Source organism: Schistosoma haematobium, chromosome 7 (genome assembly GCF_000699445.3).
Source record: "Schistosoma haematobium chromosome 7, whole genome shotgun sequence".
Lineage (NCBI taxonomy): Eukaryota > Metazoa > Platyhelminthes > Trematoda > Strigeidida > Schistosomatidae > Schistosoma > Schistosoma haematobium.
In genome coordinates, this window is record NC_067202.1 from 2,306,277 (window position 1) to 2,331,263 (window position 24,987).

Here is a 24,987-nt window from a genome sequence, read left to right on the forward strand (position 1 = left end):
ATTGGCTTAAAATAATGACTGACACTACAAGTTTACCGCGAAAGTTGTTAAACCATAACGGGCTCACTTATTTTGCAAAGACTTCTAAATTTTTGGTCTTATGACAAGTTTGGTACTTCTTAAAATTCTTCTCAAAGAAACTCGCTAGTTAGCTTGAAATCGGTTTCTTTCTGGATCATTAATGACCCCACGAAAAATTGTATTGTTTACCTACTGATTTACCTACGCCTGTCAACCCTCGTGGAACATATAACACAACTATCACTTCCTATCCTTCTCAGTCTAAGGGTGTCCTTTCAAGTGGTATTCCCTTTTTCGACGACTACCTCCGATATTCAGCGCAAAATGCCTTTAGACCTACATTTTCTCATCCAACGTTGACGACTCCAGGTTGGTGCTTTCCTCGTGATGCAGTTCGGTGATTTTCGTAATGTATGTCCCACATGCTTCCAACATATTTTCCTGATTTCCTCCATAGCCGGAAGCTGAGGGATGCTGCTGACGGCATTCGGTCTCCGAGTGCTATTCATGTTTTGACATCTGCTTTCGATACTCAGTTCAATGTACTCTTTGACCTATCTACCAACATTCACGACTCCGAGTTGGAGCTTTCCTCAGGGTGCGTTTTGATGGTTTCGGTAAAGTGTTGTACCCACCCTAAGTACCTTTTTTAATTTCTTCTTCAGCTGGGAGCTTGTCTTTCCGCTCTCATAGAGTGACGTTGCTGATGGCATATGGCCAACGGACATTCAGTATCTTTATAGACAATTGTTTATAAATACCAGTACGTTTTTGACGACGATTGAAGCAGTTCACTAAATCTCAGATCAATATAATAGAACTGTGTTGATGTTTGTATTGAACATTCGGGGTTTGGTGTTGACTGATGGTCGTTTTGAGTTTCATATGTTCTTCAATTATCGGAACCAATTAAATTGTTATCCCTTCCCATTTGAATCAGGTCCTCATAGTTTATCAACGTTGCTGCTCAGATATGTAAAGCCTTCAGCCGCTGCCAGAGATTCTCCATCAAGTAAGATCTGTTTAATGCTCTGCTTTTCCTCTTGTATGTTTCAAGACCTGATGTTGCGAAAGCTGTTGCTTCAGTGATTTAGTCCATCTGAATTTGTCGATGTGTATAGTATAGAAGAGCAAGGTCATCTGTAAATCCAAATCATCTAGTTGAGTACAAGATGATTATTGCATTCCGCGCTTCCTCTCAGATATCGAGGTTTTCATAATCCAGTCAACCAACAAAAGAAACAGAAATGAGAGTTAGCAGCCTTGTCTGACATTGGTCTTCAAATAGTATGTATTTGCAAACTGCCCTTGCATTGTAGTCCGTCGTGAGATTTTCGCAGGAAAGCCGTTTATTTAAAATCTTATTATCCCATCATACAGTCATTATCCTACTTAAAGCTGGGTAGATCCTTGATATTGCCTACGAAAAGTGCATTTTTAAGTTGATCTTCATTCTAAAAGTTCCTCGTACAACCGTCTAGACTTGAGGAAGTCTCTCCGCGTTCACCATTACTGATCTTCCCTCAGCGTTAAATGTTGAATATGATTTTTCTCACTTCAGCTTCAAGTGCCCTGTGGTTCAATCAATAACAATACAAAACCACAAAGATGAGCAGTAAGTAAATCCATACAAAAACCTGAATTTGTGAGTAAACTCACCGATAACTTCTCTTAACTCCTTATTTTTAAAGTCTTGACCTTTTCATGATCCATAAAATCCCGTAATTTGAACCAGTCCATTATGATGGGTCTATCCTTACGTGTAATTTTAGCAACACTTGCCAAAAAATGCCTGGTAATCTGAGCATGCTGACGAGTTTGTAGTAAATCTTAGGTATAATCTCAGCCAGATCGAGCTTTTTTCGGTAAAGAAAACACGATAAACTAGAAGTTATCTGTTCCAACATAATATTCGACACCCTGGTTGATTTCGTTGCTCAGAAACTAGTATGAAACAGTGTTGCATTTCTAAGGCTGAATCGCTAAGAGCTGAGTTTACATCATGGTTCTCCCAAAGAGATTACTCACAACTAGCGTTAACACCATGACATTATTGCCGACATCTGGCAATGTGTGTTTGACTACCAGGACCAGAAGTGTTTGAAGAATGTTATTTCATCATGGCATGAGCCGAAACTGGGACTTATGATGAAAGAGGAAGGGTGATCAATTTATGAAATGCTACCGTGACACATAACACAGATGACTAGGGCCAGAGTACATTGATCAACTATGGCTGCCATGCTTTGTTACAACTTAGATAACCTGGAATTAAATACATATATTCTGGGGTAGTACCTATCACGTTGATCTCATTTGGACTGCTCTGAAAAACTGGAGGGCACACGACAGATATTACTGCTTTTTTGGTTGGCCTTCCCCGTTAGTATCCAACCCTAATTCAGTTTTCGATCCGATCCGGGATTTTATACACGTGAATCATCAGACATCAACCAACTAGTCTAATGGCAAACTAATTCCAGTGAAGCCTTTAGATTGACAGTTAGATCCCAGAGAAAGTTATAGATGTCCAAATAAAACCCAGTCTTGCTTTTATTAAAAATTGAAATTTCAAATGGTTTCTGTGTAGCCTGCTCTCGAGAGATTATCTCGCTCCTACCATCAATCAATTAACTAATCAACTAACTGCCCATTACTCAAGAGACATGACCAGTCTCAAACTCGAAATGTAAAGCAAGATATGTAAGTGTGCAAGAAATGTGGGAAGGAAACCATAAGTCCTTCAAGCATATGTTTTAAGAGTCCAGGAGAAGTTTAGTTATCACTTACATGAACTCCACGCTAAGAGTATATGTTCATTAAACACGAAACTGAGCATAGACTTGTTTTCTTCCTTGGAACCTCATTTCAAAAATAGAAATGTCAACAAAATGTGCAATTTTCATCCACTCACTTCCATAGAGACAACAAGCTTTTCTTTCAAGTAAGGAAAGTATTGGAGTGCAGTCACAGTATTTCTAGTCTCAAAAGTCGACCTTGGAACCTTCCTTAAATTCATCATATAACTAATAATCAGAAAGTGGTTTTGTCGAGACTTTAATAGTTGAATTCACGAGTCAAATAAAGCTAGACCATCATAGAAAACCTGAAAGCACTGGACGGCGGTTTCGTCTCAGTGTGTGACTCCTCAGAAGTGTACATCCATGATCACACGCCAAAGGGTCTCGAACTAAGGAACTTTGGTCCCACGTGCCAACTCTGAACCACTAGACCGCTGAACCGATATCCAACGGTCAAAATATTTGACTTGAACCAATCCATGATATTGTCCGGATGTCAATAACTCCCTCACAACAGACACAGTTGTACCCCACTGGATCGATTGAATTTTGACATTAACACTGTTAGATGCCGGATACATGACCGAACGCTTTCAACTAGAGTGCAACCAGTAGGACTGATAAAGTCGGAACCAATGCTGTAAACTAAGAAAACTATCTACTTCAGGGATTTACTTACCGCTATATTGGCAACTTCACTCGAGTATCAACTTCAACTCATCTCGTTGGCTCATACACACCAATAGTGGTTGCGTGTGTCGTATTTTCGGTCATAAAACCTGTTGCAAAGTTAAACAAAATCTATAATTAAAAGACTTTAAATTTGCTTTGATCATAGAACAGCTGTTTTGATTTATGAAAAGCTACGCGAAACTATTGTTTAAGTTCACTAAAATATTTAACAATTTACGCTGGACATTTGTAGCATTTTAACCAGGGTCATACGATGGTCGCTCTCTGGATTCTATATTTGTCTTTGCATTTATTTTGCATCGTCAACGCATCAAGTCTACCAGATAATTCTCCTTACAAATCTGCAGACCAAATTATATGGGCTGAAATATCTTCAAACACTACGTTCTGCTGCAACTTAACATTCAAAGGTATTTTTGCTACATTTTAGAACGAGCATTTGATTTACTATACCATTATCTGTATAGGCAGATTTTAAATTCATCAAGTGAAATATGTTAGCATTGTTAAGAAAGTGATGATCTTGGTTCTTGATATTAGCTTAACTAAATATATTTTTTTGGTATGTTAGGTTGTCTATGATCCTACACATAACCTCTACAAATTGGCTCACTGATGTTGTATGAAAAGTCAACCTCCGATAAACCAGACTCAAAGGTCTAAATAATTACTTCATCCCGGTGCTTTCCAGATGTTGGGTTTAAATCTTATGCAATTATAATCATCTCATCTCTTATGATGTATGCATTAACTTATACTTTCCAACAAAGCACAACTAGATACAGTTAGCGAAATAGATAGTGAAAAAATGAAAACAATATCACCGATACTGATAAGATCTTAACGTTCGGAGTTCGATTCGAGAAATGGGATTCACTAATGAATAATATTACTTGAAATATTTGTGAGTATGGAAAGTGAATAAATCAACAAACTGTGTAGTAAAATAAACACTTTCTGGCGAATATTTGTTTCGTGATAGATTTTTATGCATATCTTGCCAAAATTATTTCATAACCTAAGTAGTGTATTTTTCAATTCTGTACGGTTTCTCACCACAATCTCGCAATTTTGAAGAAGCTGCGATAGAAAACTTTGAGAAAATGGCATAAAACCTCACAATTTCCCTAGATCTTTAGAAGATCGTTGGACTTTGGAGAAAACATCAAAACTTCCCCAAAATAGGGAGATTGAGACCTAACAGCTGCTATTTGCAAGTTTCTAAACACCCAAAAAACGAGATTCACTTAACTGATTTATGTTGCTTGTTTATTCATTCAAAAAAATAACCAAGGCTCATAATAATCTACAAATCGGTAGTTGCATACCCTTGATAGATTATCTCAAGATTGATCACAGTTATATTTCAGATAGGTATCAAACTTTTGATACATTTCTCCACGCTTTTCAGAATCAGAAGCACTGCAGTTGAGAGTGAATGACCAACGAATTTCTTCCTCAGTTAAAAGACCTGGCGAAGATATCAAAAGATATATTTCTCCGTCAGCCAAAGCCTGGAACATAAACGAAGCAGTCAAAAATGATATCTGCCTGACAAAAATCAATAATAATCCTGACGAAATAGAAAATCCTCCCCAAATTATTTGTGAAAAATCTGCAGATTATGGTCTGGGAGAAACCTTGGAAAAAAAGTCCATTACTTTAAAGTTTTACGGTAAGTTAATAAAAGAGTGAAATAGCATATGAGTGATTTATTTATCAAAGGTTATGGACATTATTAAAATATGATACATGTACTATATAATGACTTTGTTATAACACGTTTCATAAAACTTATCAGACTTGTCAATCAAAAATGGGAATTTTCGCCTCACAAACTTGTTTAACAGTCGCTTCCCGTATGTTTTGTGTTCAATTACTTTGTAAGAACATGTGTGCAAATTGAGGGTCTTAATGATCAGTCAAACTCTCTGAGTGAAATTTGCATCTTACGCATCATGATTCGTTAAGTGCACGAAGTTTTCCAATATATCGGCTATCTAAATAATATCAAAGTGAATTACTCATTATACTTGATGAATTTTTAAATGTTTAAGACTTCGTGCACTTTATGGATTGTACCACGACTGATTTCGTTTTGATAAACAAAACGTTTTTGTCCTTTGAATTTAAACAGATAGCTTGAGGATTAGTTGGCTTAACCAATACCATAGTAGGTCTGTATCAAGAATTTCCAGTGATCTTTATATTTTGTTTGAGATCTTTTTGCTTCCAAATACGGCAATACGTAGTCACAATCCGGAGTTGTGTGATTGGTAAAGAAAGACCAGATTGAGAAAATCTCTCATAACTTTACTGAGGCCTTATATAGTGTATGGAATTATTCATTTTACAGAGATGATGAAAGTTAACTGTGGAAACCTCCGAATAACACCCATCAACATTGACCACATAGTCCTCGATAAAATTATGCATCATCCAATGCTATTCAGCTCCTCATGATTCTTTAATTTCTGATATGGTACACATAATATTAATCGAAAGAACGCTTTGAACCTAATTTACATGTGTTTTGTCACCAGTAAGCAATACATATTTTTATCCTTTGAAGCAGAGATTTTCCTTTGAAAACTCGGTCGAACAGTCAAAACTGTCACCGTTTTTCTCTTAACCCCATAGCTAACTCAAGATCTTTTTTTATTTACTGTGGAATAGACATTCATTTGATGACCAGCTCTTGTACCGTTGAAAAATTAGCTGGCCTTAGCCTGTGTATATTTGTCCAAATTTCCACAAATTGATGTGTGTTTGTTTGCTAAAATATAAGTGTGCAATGTCTTTGTAGTATTCTCATGTTTACACTACAAAACTATCATCAAAAACCTTAAAACATGATAAATAATACAATGTAATACGACCATCTGGAAATTACGTTTACAGTCACTTCAATCCTTAAAAATATTTACTTAACAGAAATTCCTAAGACGAACTTATAAGAGGTTTAATAATAAGGGAAAATTTAAGGGGATTCTCACCTTACCTGTTGACAAATACGCCCTCCGGTTGTTCTCTAACTATGTTTACAAAGGCAGCAGTTAAGTTTTATTGTTTGGAAGGTTAATTCTCAATTGATTCCGCCTTGCGTAGTCCCAAAGTAATTTCTATTTTTCATTTTATTTCAGAGCAAGCCAAAATCGTTAAATTTCCAAAAAGTCTTAAATTTAGAGAAGGATCAAATCAAGTAATTGAATGCAGTGCTACTGGATTTCCTGACTTATATGTCGTCTGGCGCTTGAAGGTTAGTTATACAGTGATTTGAGAAACATTAAAGTATATCCCATTTCTGATTATAATGTTTTTATCATCGATTTTGGCAAAAACATACTGATGACAGTATATTTTTTAATATATCTGAATTTCCTCTAGCTAACTTTCAACATATTATAAGCAGCCTGTGTTGACAAGTCCGGTTAAAACACATTATTATTAAAAAGATTTGAATTATTCCGTCGTTGATTATCTTGATCGATCCTTATTGATATATGCTTCCCCTTTGTGGATTACCTTAATACAGTGATTTATAGTTTTTACAAAAAAGATAAATTTATGGCTAGCAGTGGGAAACCATACTTGGGTTTTGTCGTATTCGAAACTTGTTATGTCGATGTCCTTCCATCTCATTGTTGATGTTCACTGAAGGACTCAAACCTAGTACTTCTTGATGCACATATCCGTCGCTTTGTTGACTAAATTACTGATTACGTCACTGAGAGCGTAGGCGAGATATCCGTCTTCTAAACAAAGAACGAGTTTAATGCTAAGTAGTTTGCTCCATTCTACTTTATGGATGTGAAACATGGACATTAAGGGTAGAGAATATGTGTAGGTTACTGGTACTTAAGCATAGATGTTTTCGAAGCGTTACTCGTGTATTTTGGGACCACGGAGTAAATAGTGTCTGTGTTCAGAACAGAGTACTGGGTGAAGATGGCAAATTATGAGATCCTAAATTCCTCATAATATTTTTTCTGTTATTATTTTGCCAACTCATATTTTCTTCCTGAATCGTATCTTCGATGCCTAAACTTTGTTATCACCATCGATACTGCTACTACCTCTACTGTTCTAGGATTCGGCCTAACAACTTTATCTCCATGTGTTAATGGTGTATGACAACTCGAACCTATGTAACTAAGTATAGGTGCCACGTTGTGTCTGGTTGACTGAATGAATCCAGACACCTACTCAATTGTTTAATGGGTTTAATATTTATATTATTATTGCAAATAATTCGAATTATCCCGTTATTGATAACTTGGAGTGGAGCTGAGTCAATCTTTTGTCGGCATATATGCATCGTGTGAGAATTGCCTCGTTATACCTGACGAGTGCCAAACATGACGAAACTGTTAGTCATGAATCCATCTTTTTTTATCAAAATATTCTCTTTCAGATGAGATTACAGATTCTTCTGTATCAATTAACATAATAACTTTGAGTAAGTAATTGAACAAAAGACACATCATATGACTTAAACGCCTTAAATGGATTTATTTAAATACATAAATAGTGGTACAAGGGGGCATCAGATACATATACGCCACACAAATCTCATTTAATTTGTGTGAAGGTTGTGATACTGCCCGTGTGCCCAAACCGAAGCAGATGATTTTCTTAGAGGACCACACCCGGCCTCAATTGGATCATATTTTAGGAAGCGCACAGTCTTACATATCCGTAACTGGAAATAGCTACAGCCAGTTTTCTTAATGAAAATGTAGGTGAGATTTGTTGAATTCATACTTTAAGTTGATAACACCATAGGAAATATTGGTGAAGTTGAAAAATAATACTAATATTAATCCATCTTCATTACACTTGTATGTAAAATTTCCCCTATGGATTAAGATTAATAATACAAAGTCGTACTACTCAGCCCATGTATAAATATCTGATTTTATCAATCTATTTTATTGATTGAAATCATGAGTCAATTGAAGCTAGACAATCATGGAAAACCTGGAAGCACCGGACGGCCCTTTTGGCCTAGTATGGGACTCCCCAGCAGTGCGCATCCACGATCCCGCACCCCGCGAGATTCGAACCCAGGACCTATCAGTATCGCGCCAGGCGTTTAACCAACTAGGACGAAACGGCCGTCTAGTGCTTCCAGGTTTTCCACGGTAGTCTAGCTTCAGTTGACTCATGATTTCAATCAGTGAAATTTCTAAACACTCCACAAAACCCCTTCTGATAATCTATTTTATGTAAAACCCTGATTTCTATCATGAAAGTAACCAAAAAAATGTTTATAAATTCACATCAGACAAAAACAAAGTTAGTTAAGTATTTTATCTTCATAAATAACTAATGTAACATCATCATTTTCATGTTTATTGCCTATAATACAGACAAAGGAAGAGAAATGAATGAAACTTATTTTAATGTGTTTATATCAAAAATAAATCTACTCTCAGTTAACTAGAATTCATCATTTGGAAAAAAGTTAGAACAACGAATGTGGTAGATTGTGGTGAATCTATTTTTATTTCATAGATTCTTGTCAGATGGTTACAACCTAGAATCAATAGTAATAATTTCGCAGTGGAATCCAGGACGCGCGTTTCGTCCTATTTGGGACTCTTCAGTTGGATGTACCTACAACTCAGAGTTGATAGTCACTTCGGGACTCGAACTCAGTCCTGATAGCTACTTGCTTGTGCAATGGGGTGAAGTTTAAATTCATTTGGTATTGTTTGTTTGAATCTTTCCATTGGTGATTCCTATTGGTATTATAAGCAAAGATGCTTGTAAATTAATGCAATACGCACAGTATGCACATATGTCAATAAGAGACTGATCAATTACAGTCCTAAACACCAGTGGGTGGATTTAAGCAAACAATACCAAGTGAATTTAATAGTAATAATTATCTATAACCAGTGTATTTATACTATCCACCCAACTAAGTTGGAAAACCAGTTTTTGTTTTCGTAATAAGAAAACAGTTTTCTATGAACAGAGTCACGGAGTATCTGTCCTCTAAGAATTATTATGCTTATTTAAAAACATTCAACATTTCACGAAATTGCATCGGTTAAAGATTATCTGGACTCAATAAACCAGTCAATAACGTTTCGAGTGTTCCATTCTCCACTAAATAAATATCAACACTAGAATGTAGGCATGTCCAGTTGATAAATCCCTAATAAGTTGAATTACACGTCTTGAATTCCATTTCTGACCTTGAATTATACTAGACATAGAAATATCCTTAACACTCCCTATTGGTATATGATTATGTAATCAATCAATCAATCAATCGAGATGAATGAATCTAAACACTTTGAGAGTTTACTCTCAACCATTTCATACAGTTTGTCATAAATAAATAATATACATACATTTCCTATTCATATAGGTTTAAAAGTTTCCTATACTATGTTCACATGTTAATTCATCACCTTTTCTCTACCCTACCCTACCCCCCTTTTACTTACTGGTTCCCTTAAATCTATGAATAAAAAAGATAAGTTTATGAGGGGAAAGAAGAATATAGAATAACTCTGTTGTGCTGTTTTTTGCCTGGTCTACCAGTAAATTAAAAAAATGGTTATATGGATTAACAAAGTTTCCCTTCTGTGCGTATGTATGTATGTATGTATGTATTGCCTTCTATATATATATATTGTTTACAATATCAGACATGAGTCTTTGAATATTTATGTGTATGTATATTATGCATAGATATCATACAACTTGGCAATTTGTTATCATTTTATCTTTCTTCCCTATCTGTATCATTGTTCAACTCAAAGAACTGTTAAAAATTAAGTAAGGTTATCAATCATTTGATTATTTTCATAAGGGGTTTTGTAGATATTATAATAATTTTAATAGTTGAGATCATGAGTCAATTGAAGCTAGATTACCATGGTAAACCTGGAAGTACTAGATGGCCACTTCGTCCTACTGTAGGACTCCTCACCAGTGTGCACCCATGATCGTGCCTTTCGAGGTTCGCTCGCGCGCAAGCGACACATCCACCATTGTTTTCAGTGATTTACTATCTCACAACAATGGTGGATGTGTCGCTCAATTTCATGGATTGGTTGAAGTTTAACAATTAACACCATTGGATGCCGGCCAGCTCAATGGCCTAGAGGTTAGGCGCTCGCGCGCGAGACTGGTACATCCTGGGTTCGAATTCCACGAGGAGATGTCCTGGATGCTCACTGCTGAGGAGTCCCACAGTAGAACGAAACGGTTGTCCAGTGCTTCCAGGTTTTCCATAGTGACCTAACTTCAATTGACTAATGATCTCTTAAGTGGATTCACCAAGTGGGAAGTCCTCAATTTTTTCTTATCTCTAACCATGATAAATAGTATCATCTATTGCTAAATAATTTTAGGAGTAATACATTGAAAGATTCAAAACATAGAAATTCAAAATGAAAATTTTGAACTATTAGAAAATTTATCGAATATACAATAAGATAATTTTTAATGATTCTAAGGAATCTACAAGACCGAAGGCCCTGGGTTCGAACCCCGCTCGCGGGATCGTGGATGCGCACTGCTGAGGAGTCCCACAATAGGACGAAACGGCCGTCCAGTGCTTCCAGGTTTTCAATTGTGATGGTCTAACATCAATCGGTCCATGATCTCAATCAAAAACTTAATAATCTCCACAACCCCTATACTAGTATTCATTATTTAATAGACAGTCCTACTCACTGTCTTCTCGAGGCGGAGGTGTTGTTTACGAAATTGTCAGGATAAAAACGGTTATCCGGAACTTTAACAGGGTTGGTGGATATGAAGGATCAATCCAGGATAGTTGCAAAACACTGATTACAAACCAATGGAACACATGAAGTACGATGATTCTAAGGAAACAAATGGCGTATGAACCTACTGTCGGTCACCGACTACCATTGGACTACATCTTCTAACGTTGCTCTAGTGCCTTGTGAACCAGACCCCTAGGTCAAAAGTTGGGGGTGTGGCCACCTGAGAATCCACCTGGTTCGGTTTGAGAATCCAGGTAATATTTCAGGCCTCACAGAAATCAATGATAACTACTACTGGCCTCATTGTTATTGTGTGGCGCATATGTATTTGGTGCTGCCTTATACCAATGTTTGTGTGTTTAAATAATAACAGACAGCAGATCAAATGTAAAAACTTCCTTATAGTTTGGATCACTCGTAAATAATTAAACGGATCGATCACAAGTCATACATAGATCAATACAGTGATATCAAATACTCAAAAACGTGTTAAACATCATATTTCTTAAGTAAATTGACTTCTATATATACATTTGGTAAGTACTTTTTCACTACCCTTTAATGTGACTGGTAATCACCATCGTTAAAAATATACATTAAGAACGGTTTTTAGTCATGTAAAGATAAAAGTATATTGTTACTGATATTACGAATAGGTTTAACTTGAACATCAACTGAAAACCAGGGAGCACTGGATAGCTACATCATCCTGATATGAGACACTTCTATAGCGTATACCCACGACCCTACCATAATGAATCAGGGCTTTCTAAACCACTGACCCATAATCCAATCGCTAATTGTTTAACTTCAATCTATTTACGATATTACGAGACTATCACTTCATTGTCTTCGGTGGATAACTACTTCATAGTCAACATAGTTGAGCTCCACAGCTTCTCAGTAAAAATGCTGAATTGCTTCTTATTGAGTAGTTTTATACTAAGACAGAAAATTTGTCTTGTGTTTCTTAGTTTCCAATAGATTTCCAAGTTACATTTGTTTGTAATATCAGTAACATACAATAATTTCCACGATCATGTCTGCTGATAAAAATATCTTGAGTTTAAATTGATATCATGAATGAATCAATGTTAGACAATCATTGAAAACCTAGAAGCAGTGAACGACTGCTTTGTCTTAGTATGGGATTCCTCAGCAGCGCGTATTCACGATCCCGTGTATGGGATATCAATTTAAACTCAACAATCTCCACAACCCTATACTAAAAACTATATTGTTTTATCATCTTAGGCTCCTTCCTTTTCTTTTACGTTGTTTTCAATTGTACGTAAATCACATTACATGAATATATTGTCCCCCGTTGATTGTTTGTTTGTGAAATATGTTTTCTTTTTTATTTCGATACTTTATAATAGTAAATATCGAAAGACACAGATATACGCTCTTGTACAAGTTGTTCAACTTTATCTAGCATTAAATCATATCGTCTAGTTCACACACACACACACATAAAGAGAGAGAGAAAGAGGATAAAAGTTGACTACATATTGTAAACAACTGTTTTGTTATGTGTCTATCGGCTATTAACTACACTAATATGTACATTTGTCTAGTCGGTAAAATCCATTCTCAATAGAATGAACTAAATGGATGGGTGCTTATCAATATAAATTGTGATTCTTATCGGGACCCTTAACAAAAAAATACATTTACTATTTATTGATATACACTTTTTGACCATGTAGTTAATTTTCTCCTTTCATTATGGTATATGCATATTGTTGGTGTTTGTTTAGGCCTGAAATTCTCTTTCACTGTTATTATTAGGATATTTGGCGTTTCCCAATTGCATTTATGAGTGTATATAGAAGGATTTAGTATCGATTACTTTATTTTATTTTTGTTGATATTCGTTAAGGATTTATTTCAGCTGGATTATCAGTGGGTAATTGTTTCGTCTAGATAGTCACTGAGGAGATTCAAACAACCCCTTAGATATGAATTAGCAATCTACCCTTTAACACAAGTCAGTGTCTATGTGGACTTAATAGTTCAATCGATAACGCGTTGGATGTTTAAAACACAGCTACCCAGTTTGAGTTACAGTATAATTATCAACACTGGAGTGCGGGGGTGTCCAGTTGACGAGTCCTAAATAGGCCGAAACACATTTATTTATTTTATTTATTTGAACACATATATATTGGTACAAGGAGGCACCAAATACATATGCACCACACAAATCTCATTTGATATGTGTGAGGGCTGTAATACTGTCCGGTTTGGAATGAGTGTTTTCCAACTCTCCTAGATGGACTCTCCGTGTCCATCAACCCGGTTCAAGCCCCTGCCGGACATTCGCTTTTCGTCCTCTCACGTTCGTAAACAAGAGTAATGCCACGAGAAGGCAATGAGTAGGACTTCCCTAGTAGAGGCTATATACGCGTGGCCATGTAAGAGCATTTCAGTCAGTCAGCTACAACGTAGGACCAGGCACATATGTGCATCGGTCCAGGTTGCCATACCGCATCAGCACAACAAGATGAACACCGGATTCATAGCAGTGGTTAGGTCAAAGGTAGTAATATGTAAGAGAAAGATTGCATATAGAGATATAGTACAAGAAGAAAGAATTGGTTCGTAGAAAGAAAGATATGAAGCGATTTTAATCTCTTAGTTTAAGGGAAGACAGGGAGTGTATACAAGTCACGCGGACCGTGAGAGCATTTGGAGAGGGAGATCGGACTCTCCCCACTCTCGGCCATACCACGGCATTTGGGGGCCATTATTCTTGAGTATTTGTTGTTTTTTTCTAAATGGAGATACATATAATATTTCTGATAGTCTGATTTGTTTATAAATACGATACTCACTTATATTATTCAAGTTAAGCTTATCATCCATATGTATTTGTAATAAGAGTGGTGATTTCACATTCCAGTATAACTGTCAAGCTTAAAAGTAGGATTAGATATTATTGTTTTGTTCGCTGAACTGGATGATTTAGTTGTCGAGCTTTCATTGATCTTCTTGATAACATCAATACTAACTTCCGGTGAAGTATTCGAATTTATCCACATATCTATGGAATAGACTATTTAGCCATATTTGGAGAGATTCGAATACTTCACTTCTACCTACATTTTAATAAACAGTGACCAACCAAGAATAAGTGTCAACCAATTTCTAGATATTTATTGTGAGGGGGGATGGATTTGCGGAGATTATGGAATTTGCATAGTTTAATTCTCAAACTGATCATAAACCATCTTTGAAAACCTGAAATCATTAGAGAAAGCCGTTTCACTCTACTATGTGTCCCTTCAAGAGTGTGCAACTACGATGCCACCACTGAGAATAGAACCCAAAACCTTCGGTTTCATGTACGAACGCCTAACCTCTGTCTATTTGGCTGTAATTATTCAATTCTGTCAATAAAGTTCCCTATATGTTTAGTAATAAATCTATATTAATTGAAATTGCTATGTTTGAATATATGAAATGGTATGTGAATTCTAACTAATACAGAAAAATACTTCATCGATTGTGACTAGAAGTGGAATTTAGGACACTTGTGAGATAGATATACCTACATCCTAGTGTTGTTGTTCACACTGAAACTCAAGCCTTATCCTTATTCAGATGGCTAACTGGTTATTCACTAATCTGTTAATTGTAAGTGACCAACAACTAGTGTCGTAAGTATAATGTTTATTGGTAAAAGTTTGTCTTTTCACATTCTTAATGTTCAAGACTATCCTAGAATATTTTCTGTTGGTAAAGTTATAACTGAAATTTTGTAACTACATTCAGTAACCAAACCATTTTCTTAGGGTAGACAACAAAGACTGGTCATATACATACCGAACTGTTTAAGAACTCTTTCAACATTTCAACGTTGATTGAGGCCTGAAATATTACCTGGATTCTCAAACCGAACCAGGTGGATTCTCAGGTGGCCACACCCCCAACTTTTGACCTAGGGGTCTGATTCACAAGGCACTAGAGCAACGTTAGAAGATGCAGTCCAATGGTAGTCGGTGACCGACAGTAGGTTCATACACCAATTGTTCCCTTAGAATCATGGTAGTTCATGTGTTCCATTGGTTTGTAATCAGTGTTTCGCAACTACCCTGGATGGATCCTTCATATCCACCAACCCTGTTAAAGTTCCGGATAACCGTTTTTATCCTGACAATTTCGTAAACAACACCTCCACCTCGTGAAGGTAGTGAGTATAATTTCCCTGACAGTGGCTGTATATGTGTTGCCATATGAGAGCATTTTGAAAGAGAGGTGACCCTTCATATCTTCGGTCGTTCCAGGACATTTGACTGATCTCACGTATGAACAATATTAAAAAAACCTAAAATACACATGCTAGTAGATATGCTGTATAATTTACTTCTAAATCGATTCAATAGTTTTGTTCCCTCTATATCAACTATATAGTTCTTTTACAGCCTACTATTTTCAGGTCATACAATTACTCTTACTACTATTATCCTCTTAACAAAAATAAAGATACATCATTCCTAAACCTTACTGAGTTTAGTTTTTTTCTTTTTAATGAGCAGTTACCACCTTAAAAATAGGGAATAATAATGGCAATTGGATTTTTTTCTCCAATTATACGATTCACTCTCTTGTCATTACTCTAATGACTCATTACTGTTTTCTTTTTCAGCTGGTTTTATCGCCTTATTCTCATTGATATGATTCTCCTTTACTCTACCCTTTAGACGACAAAGTGGTTATGAGATTGCCTGGGGGAAACTATTATTATTATTATTATTATTATTATTATTATTATTATTATTATTATTATTATTATTATTATTAACATTAGTCTCTCTTCATTGTTTATTGGCAGTTACATCAGAGTTGTGCTTATGTTTGTGCGTAGTTTCGTATTACTACCCCCTCTCTCTCTATCACTTCCTCGCACACAACCACCTACCCACCCACCTGCTATTCTTCTGTAATGTAAATCACTGATTTTTATTTGACATTTTATATTCATATTAATTAGTGCTTAGTTCTATTATTGAAGCAGAATAAGACTAGACCTATTTCATTTCATGCTCATACATATACATCAAGAGGCCTTCAGTATGACCTGAAAAGAACGCCTTTTTTTTGAAGAAAAACTAATAATGTGAAGGGGTGGGTTGAGGATGCATCACATTATTCCTATTTATTTAATTTTATTTATTCTGATAGAATTATTTCTTGTTAGGCATTAAATCTGTATTTAAATGTAATCTTTGTAACTGACCTGATACACTATCTTCTATATTGAAGTATAGAATTAGGAAAAACTAACCAACTTACGGGTCATTGCTTCATTGTATGAAAGACTTCAACTGTATAGGTCTATGTCTTGTAATATTCTGTTGATTTTAGTATACTTGGTCTATGGATTATTATTATTATCTCTTTAGGCGATTACATATTAGTTAGGTGATAATTTGTATATGACTCATTTCCTTACCTTCTTTTATTGAGTTCAGCTCATTATGATGATAGGATCCGATAAAAGTCTATATGAAAACCGAATATCACAGAATTTCTTGTAATCATAATTAACAACGGTATAACAAGTTCTGATTGGTTGATTGGTTGGGATCTGATAAAATGTCAGCATGTAATAAGCAGGTTCAGTTGACCTATGTCATTTGAGGTCTATCTCCTTCAAAGGGTGAGTAAACTGTACAGTAATTCATCTTGTATTACTCTATGACTATGAAGCGGAGTCTATGAAAGCAGAGGATATGTGGGTATCACAGCTGTTTCATCATAGATATCTTCATAGTAGTCCTCGTGTTTCAGGAAACAACCGGATGAGCAATACTGCAGGGTAACAGATAAATATAGTAAAGTGGTGGATGAAATTATGAATCTTCATTAACTGTGACATGTATTATATATCCCCAACCATTGCCTACTTTGACCGGAAGTGCTTGCTGGTGTAGGTGAGTACTGGAAGAAAACTAAGGAGGGACGAAAACGAAACGTGGCGTTAGACTGTGAAGTATTTATTGACCGTTCTTCCGTGTCGTGTTAGTTGATGTATTCTTTAAAGCTGAAAGTTAGGTAATAACTGTGATCAATTGTTGTAGATGTTTGGTGACAAGATTCAGAACCGGTTTTAGTTTATTTATTTATTTTAACACATAAACATTGGTACAATGAGGTACCAAATATATATGCGCCACACAAATCTCATTTGATATGTGTGAGAGCTATGACACTGCACGGGTGCCCAAACCGAAACAGGTGGTTTTCTTAGGAGGCCACACTCGGAGTCTTCGGCCTGAAGGTCTGATCCACAATGCAGTGGAGCATCGTAAGGAGATGCAGTCTCATGGTAGCCGGTGACCAACGATTGGTTCATACGCCATTGGTTTGGAATCCGGTTAAAGCGCCGAACATTCGCTTTTCGTCCTCTCATTTTCGTAAACAACACCCCCGCCACGAGAAGGCAGTGAGTAGGACTTCCCTGGCAGAAGCTATATACGCGTGGCCATGTGAGAGCATTTATAGCAGGAGAGCGGACTCTCCCCACTCTCGGCCATACCAGGGCGTTTGGGGCACTTGTGATTTTGATTGAGATCATGAACCGATTGATGTTAGACCACTATTGAAAAACTGGAAGCACTGCACGGCCGTTTCGTCCTATTGTGGGACTCCTCAGCAGTGCATATCCACGATCCCGCGAGCGGGATTCGAACCCAGGACCTTCAGTCTCGCGCGTGAAGGCCTAACCTGCTGGACCACTGAGCCTATCTATTCATGTTCATCTTCACGCATTCCCCTTCTAACCGTCTTCTTAATAACTAGTCTTTTTTCATTATCATTACTACTACTATATTGTTTCTATATGTTTTGCTATTCTTCTTGTCAGTCTTATCTCGTTGTGTAAATGTGTTATGACAACTTGAACTAACCGAAATTTCATGACTAGCTCTACTCTGATTTTGATTGACAGACTAACCAAGCACATGTTTATAAATATTCTGCTTTATGCTATACTTTGTTGTATTACCCAATCAATGAAATACGTAGAAGGTGGTTGGAAGTTGTTGAGGCAACGTTCGAAGATTAAATGTTTTCACATCTACTTCATCTCTTTACTACAATATAAGATACTCTAGATCACTCAACCATAAAGCATTCGGTGTTCTACTCACTAGGCTGATTAACTGCGTTAATTAACCATGTTTACATTTTATGTAAATCACTGTCGATAAGATGATGCTTTTAAATACTTCTTAAATAAGCTACTCAGTCGCGTTCGGTAAATAATCTCCAAGACATTCGATTATTTGATTATTCATAGTGTTTTTCTTGTTAATCCACTGAATATGAATTTGAATGTAATCATTCTGTTTATTTTACTAGCGAGATATGTAATACGTATCGCCATCCACAGACTACTTGGATGCTTGATGATAGCTGGTATAGGAATAGGTTGAAAGAAATTTAGAGGAAGCTGCATCAAGACATGAGATCAGTTCATGAAGATAATGACTTTTGAACTAAGCAATGTAAGTAGGTACATATTACCTGGTTGGAGTCAACGTAGTTATCGTAACCAATAGTTAGCGACTTCGAATGACAAGATTTAAAATCGTTTGTGATAGTTTAGACCCATTCAGGCTATAGCTTCTCTTAGATCCTGCTTTTCTGAATTTGCCATAAATTTTTTTGATTGTTTCACTAAATTATATTTTCGTCTCCAATAGTGTCTTAGATACCTAATCTTTTGTGTTCCCATTAATACTATTACTACTTGTACTATTCTAAGTTCTGCCATGACAGTTTCATCTGTTTATGTCATTTAGGGTATGACAACTTGAACTAGTGTGTACATATGCTATATTCTATGTCATGCTTGAGTGACGAACTGACTGATTATACTAGTTCTTACACCATCCACCTCCTACCATAGATATTCTCTATTAACAGAAATATATGGGAATGACGTAGTGCACTTTCATTCATTCTACTGTAAAACGCTTAGATAACCTTCTATTAGATAAAAAAGACTATAATGTCAAATTGCTTCATCAAGGTGTACACAGTCTATGTTGGGTATCATCATTTAGACAGCTTTAGATATTAATTACGCCCGTTACCCTTTATGAAGGAGCATAGGCCTTCTACCAGTTACTCTTCATTCAACTCTGTTATGGATAATCTTTTCCGATTGTTTCCAGTTGTTATTCATGTTTGCTTACACTTTCGTTTCCCTTCAGGATTCCATATAAATACCTTACCTCATCATGTAATTTGATGATTTCCTTTTGATATAGAGTTTCTATAAGAAATTTCACAATGCACTTCTACATTTTTTGTTGTTGGTGATCTTTGTATATTTATTTACTTTTATTTTTATAAAGGTAATACATTCACTGATAGAATAAATTATTCAATTGTACTTATCATTCAAATTGTAGTCACATGTTGATTCTTTTTACTTTGACTGATTTATTTTAATTCATTGAATTCAATTTTATATTATCATATGACAATGACCTTTATTTCAGTAGTAAGTTTTAAGTAGTAAAGAAAACGAAGAAGAAGAAGAAGAAGTAATGAAATGGAATAGTTCATGAGTTGAATAAGCAAATGTTGAAATTGTTATATTCATTAAGTTCATGTGTGAACCTTTTTTTCATTTAGGTTAATTAAGTGTTTTCTCTCTCTCTCTCTTTCTGTGTGTATGTGTGTGTGTGTGTGGAACAAGAGTACTTTTGAATTTAATTTACATGATCTTTTGATTCTGTGAATTTCATCAGATCATAGAGCATTTCTTATCAGAATAATATATACTAATAACTGAAGAATTATACCGTTGACTATACTTGAATGTAGCAGGAGTAGTTGTAGTGCTTCTGTCTACTTACAACAGAAGAAGGAAGGGGTTACAATAAGTTTACCATAAAACTGGCACAAATAGCTTTATCCCACAGATTTGTGTCTTCTGCGAAAATCTTCTTGTTAAATAGTGATTCATTAAGCTGTGCAACCACGTTCTCAAGTCACTGAAACCTCTACTAATCTAGTTTCCTTGTTAAGAGTCTTAAAAAGGTGTATCCTTCTGTGTTGTTCACACACCTCTAGGACAGTAGGTGGTATAGAATATTCCGTAGTAAATATGGTTTGATTAATTTTTTTCTGGTTAGCGTTTTTTTTAGCTAGTTAGGTTTCTACGGTATGGGGTAGCCACTCCCATGCCAAACCCTCTTTCTTTATCTGGGCTTGGGACCGGCAGTAGCCATTTAGGGGTTTCAGGCGGAGTTGTAGTAATTTACACTTATCACGTACTCAACCAAACGTACAACTTTTTAAAACAAATGATGAATAGTTTTACCAATGTTATTGAAATTATTTCTTAAATAACATTACTGACATGGATCCTAGAATAAGAATTTTCAGCCCCGATAGCTCACCACGAATGTTATCATAAATCTAACCATCAGTTTATTTTTACTTATTAATCATTTCACTCCAGTCCTAGATATGATGAATTCACCTTATCAGACAACATCAAAATGAATGGTAGACTATTCCACAAATAAGTCATACACCATAGTGTAAAGTATAATTTTAAAATTGACTTGTAAAATCCCCCCCTATTTTTACCACATGGATGCTATGTCTTATAACTTATGCTAGTCCCCGTTCATCCCAAGTCTTATCCTGATAATGACTGATGTAAATAGTTTTCCCATTCATTCAAAAGGGATATTTAAGTTTTGTTTAGTCAAGTGAAAGTCCTAGGATAAAGATATGTTTGTTTTATGTTACTATACATACTACTGATTGACTAATTTCTTCTAATTTATCACAATTTTCTTCTTCCCTGTTTTCTTTTTTCCTTGTTAACAAAATCTAGAATGGTTCAATCTTGAAACACTCTCATCAACTTAAATCATCCATTAGTAAAAACAATACACGATTAATTAATCTTCCATTGGAATTGTCAAACATTCGTTCGGATCAACATGGTGATGTATATGTTTGTGAAGCAGGCATAAATTCTGCAGTTAATCAAAAGCCAGTTATTGAAGAATTGATGCTTGAAGTCAATTGTAAGTTGTTTTGAACATGATATTCATTGACAAAATAATCCTTAATCATTAAAAAGAGTATTTGAAAGAACTCCTGAGAGATCACTTTTTCTATACTATGTTGACTATTTTAGATGGTTAGATACTGCAATATAGTACAGTAAGCCCAACTATGACATTTGTATACAGAACTGTGTTGTGTAAATAAGATATATGCATATAATTGTTCTTGTACTTACCCAAATTTATCCGTTTCAGTTTAATTGATGAAGGTTGTGGATATTTTTGATTAAATTTGAACATCAACCATGGGATACAATTACATCTGGTTACAGATGAGTACCAAATAGAATGAAACATAGGTCGTGAATCCAACTGCTGGTCACAAGTCATCTCTTTTATACAACCTCATAAATGTATCATAACAAAACTATCACTAACATAGTTTTTTAATCATTATCAGTTATGGTATGAGTTTACGAGCTTGTTGATATTCAGCTTTGAATTCTGATCAGTCATTGTTGACACTCGTGTATCCTATGCGGATCACGAGTTGTTCCGACTAGATCATTTGTAGCAATCACTGGAAACTAGGATGTACGTTTCGTTGTATCTTGGTCTAATCAGCTAAATGTTCACATCGGGACTCAAACCTAGTTTTTTTTTGGTTCAGAAGACTAGTGTCTTATCTACTAAGCTTCTAAGTTCAACTGGCTAGGATGAATAAATTCAAACTCTTACTAATAATGATGTAGATATAATGACCCTTGAACAAGTCAGTAGATATCAGGACTCAGCTTAGTTTTATGTCACTCACCTTGTTGTCATGTTAATAAAGGAATATTCTATAAATTTACCTTCTTCATTCCCATTTGCATGCTTCTGAATTGATGAGTATTTTACAAGATGAAAGTGTGACTTACATCTAACTATATGTTAGTAAACTTGTCACTAAACATGTTCAAACTGGTTATCGATGTGGTGAATTCATATATACACAATATTCCTCGACCATCTTCTATTATCTTTGGCAAATACCTTCCTCATACTTGACACGGTTAACTCCATTCCTTAAGGCTTCTCATTAGAACTCGAGAAATTTTCTGTCAAAGCTAGACACTATTGAGCACACAATAATTATCAGTAACAAGATTGTAGAGAGTGTTGAAGATTCTTTTAATCACAAACCTGAAGTTAGACTTGTAAACCATTGAACTTCGTCTCAGAAGTCTAAAGATTAAAAGACCGTCCACGAGACTTAGATTTCTGTACTCGATACCTGGCTTCATGGTCGTGGATGAACACTGGTCAGGAGTCCCGTACGAAGACAAAACAGCTTTCTAGTTTTTCCAGAATATTCAATGACTTTTTGACTTCGGTGGGTTCACAATCTAGATCAAAAAACATAAAATACTTAAAGAAAAATCAAATCAATTAAGTATTTTAAATTATCTATGAATAGAAAAAACATATAGCTCTCCATTTAATGCATGAGAAATAATACCATGAAAACCAAGACATTCGACTTCATGTGACTAGAATGTAAACTACAGTTTATAAATTCTAGTAGTAAGAACACACTTTTTCTTGAATCGCATTTTTGTTTTCTTTTAGATAATTAGACTTTTGCTAGTTGTACAATGTAAAAAGATGTTCAAGACAAGTAACTGAAGTGGATAATTCTGCGTGTTAGTTAGGTTCTGTGAGTTAGCCTGGTTTAATTACAAAGCTTTTACTGGAGTTCTTGACAATATGTATCAATGAAGTAAACTATTTAACTAAATTAATCTGTTCTGATGAAATTATCTACAAATAGTTGTCTTCAATGATCATCAGATTAGAAGTTTGTGCTGATGATTTCGTTCAGAAGAACAATGAAATCTCCACGACCAAACCATGTAGCTTAGAGAACAAAACTCCATCAAAAACATCCTATTAATTTCTCTTTAAATTCTTCTTGACTTTTGTTTAAGTTTGTAAATAGGATCTATACCGATATACCTATTGATTACAGATTAATTTGAGTGCCATACATACATCCTCAATCTATAATTCCAATCGAATTCATATATGTGTTGTGTAGATCGATAGAAGTGATAACGTCTGAAGTTTGTATCAGCTTATGCATTAAGGGAAGGAACATCTATTCTCTTAAATCTAATGTTTAGTTCTACTCACTGCCTTCTCGTGTCGGGAGTGTTGTTTACGAAATCGAGAGGACGAAAAGCCAATGTCCGATCTTTCGAGGTCATAATTGATATGGTTGTGGATAGACATTTAAAATCATGCAAACTCCTGGCAGGTGTCATTTTATCAGACACTAGCCATCCCCTTCACTCTTATCTTTCTCCTTGTTTATCTTCTTCTGGTAGAACGAGACGTAATTACATTAAAATCCATGCACGCAAGGAAAAGTATAAAAGTTCTATAATACCTTACCTAGCAAATATACTCTGTGACGAACAGGTTGTTAGAATTAACCTAGTCAATAACTTACATTCTTAACATGTCTTTAATTTTAAAAAGTTTGTACGGTTTTTTTTGGTTTTTTTTTATTTTATTCTTTTTAAAAAAAACCTTTTTTTATTCCTTTTTGTGTTTGCTACTGCCTTTTTGTTCGTTGTTCAGTAAGTAACTTGTTGAAATACCCTGTGCTGAGAATTCTATATTGTACCAAAAAGATAATATTGAATAAAGCCATTAATAATAATAATAATAATAACCGGGTTAGTGGACACAGAGAGTCCACCTAGGGGAGTTGAAAAACCCTCATTCCAAACCAATGGTGCATATGGGCTCCATTATCCTGAAGGAACAAATGGCGTATGAATCAATCGTTGGTCACCGGCTACCATGGGACTGCATCTCCTCACGATGCTCCACTACCTTGTGGATCAGACCTTCAGGTCGGAGGCTCCAGGTGTGGCCCCCTAAGAAAACCACCTGCTTCGGTTTGGGCACCCGGACAGTATCACAGCCCTCACACACATTAAATGAGATTTGTGTGGTGCATATCTATTTGTTGCCACCTTGTACCAATATCTATGTGTTCAAATAATGATAATAATTAGCACAGATAGTCCAATTTATTTCATAGATAGTACTGGAACCGTCATATTTCGTTGTTATGCTTTTTATTTTGCATAAAATGGAATTTATTTTCTGTAAACTCATTCTATACAAACTTATACAATCTGCCTTATTTATATCCATTTCGCTCATTCATCCTATTGTATAGTGTGTATATGTGTTTATTTTCCTCTTTTATATACATATATTTACAGTATATCCGAAAATTCATATGTCCGACAGTGTAATCTACACAGATATTGGTGTGGAAGAAAGATTCAATGTAAGTTGTTTTTTTTTGTATTATTCAACAGTAATATATATATATATATACATGATATTCTAATTTCATTATGATTATCATCAATGTTTTGTTGTATTAAGTTTTTCTTAACTTTCAACTACTCAATTAACAAATTCAGTGACTTGTTCCATCTAATTAAGCTTAGACAGTTGGTTAGTTTAATTATATATTTCATTCGTAGATGTATTGTATTAGAAATCCGAGCACATCATCATCATCATCAGCTCTAAAATTAACCTTATGTCTAATTAATAGTTGAATTTATGAGTCAATTGAAGCTAGACCATCTTGGAAAACCTGGA

General features: G+C 35.3%; 1 protein-coding gene across 1 annotated transcript in view; it reads left to right on the plus strand.

Moving 5' to 3' along the window:
* The first annotated feature begins 3,734 nt into the window (after positions 1 to 3,734).
* KCNC4_3 (Potassium voltage-gated channel sub C member 4) overlaps positions 3,735 to 24,987 on the plus strand; it is a 55,040-nt gene continuing 33,787 nt past the window's right edge. The window contains exons 1-5 of the mRNA XM_035733741.2: positions 3,735 to 3,925; positions 4,927 to 5,190; positions 6,659 to 6,774; positions 21,138 to 21,333; positions 24,597 to 24,664. Of these exons, the coding sequence (XP_035587743.2) occupies positions 3,769 to 3,925; positions 4,927 to 5,190; positions 6,659 to 6,774; positions 21,138 to 21,333; positions 24,597 to 24,664 (801 nt within the window). The 5' untranslated portion in view covers positions 3,735 to 3,768. The remainder of the gene's footprint in view (positions 3,926 to 4,926; positions 5,191 to 6,658; positions 6,775 to 21,137; positions 21,334 to 24,596; positions 24,665 to 24,987) is intronic.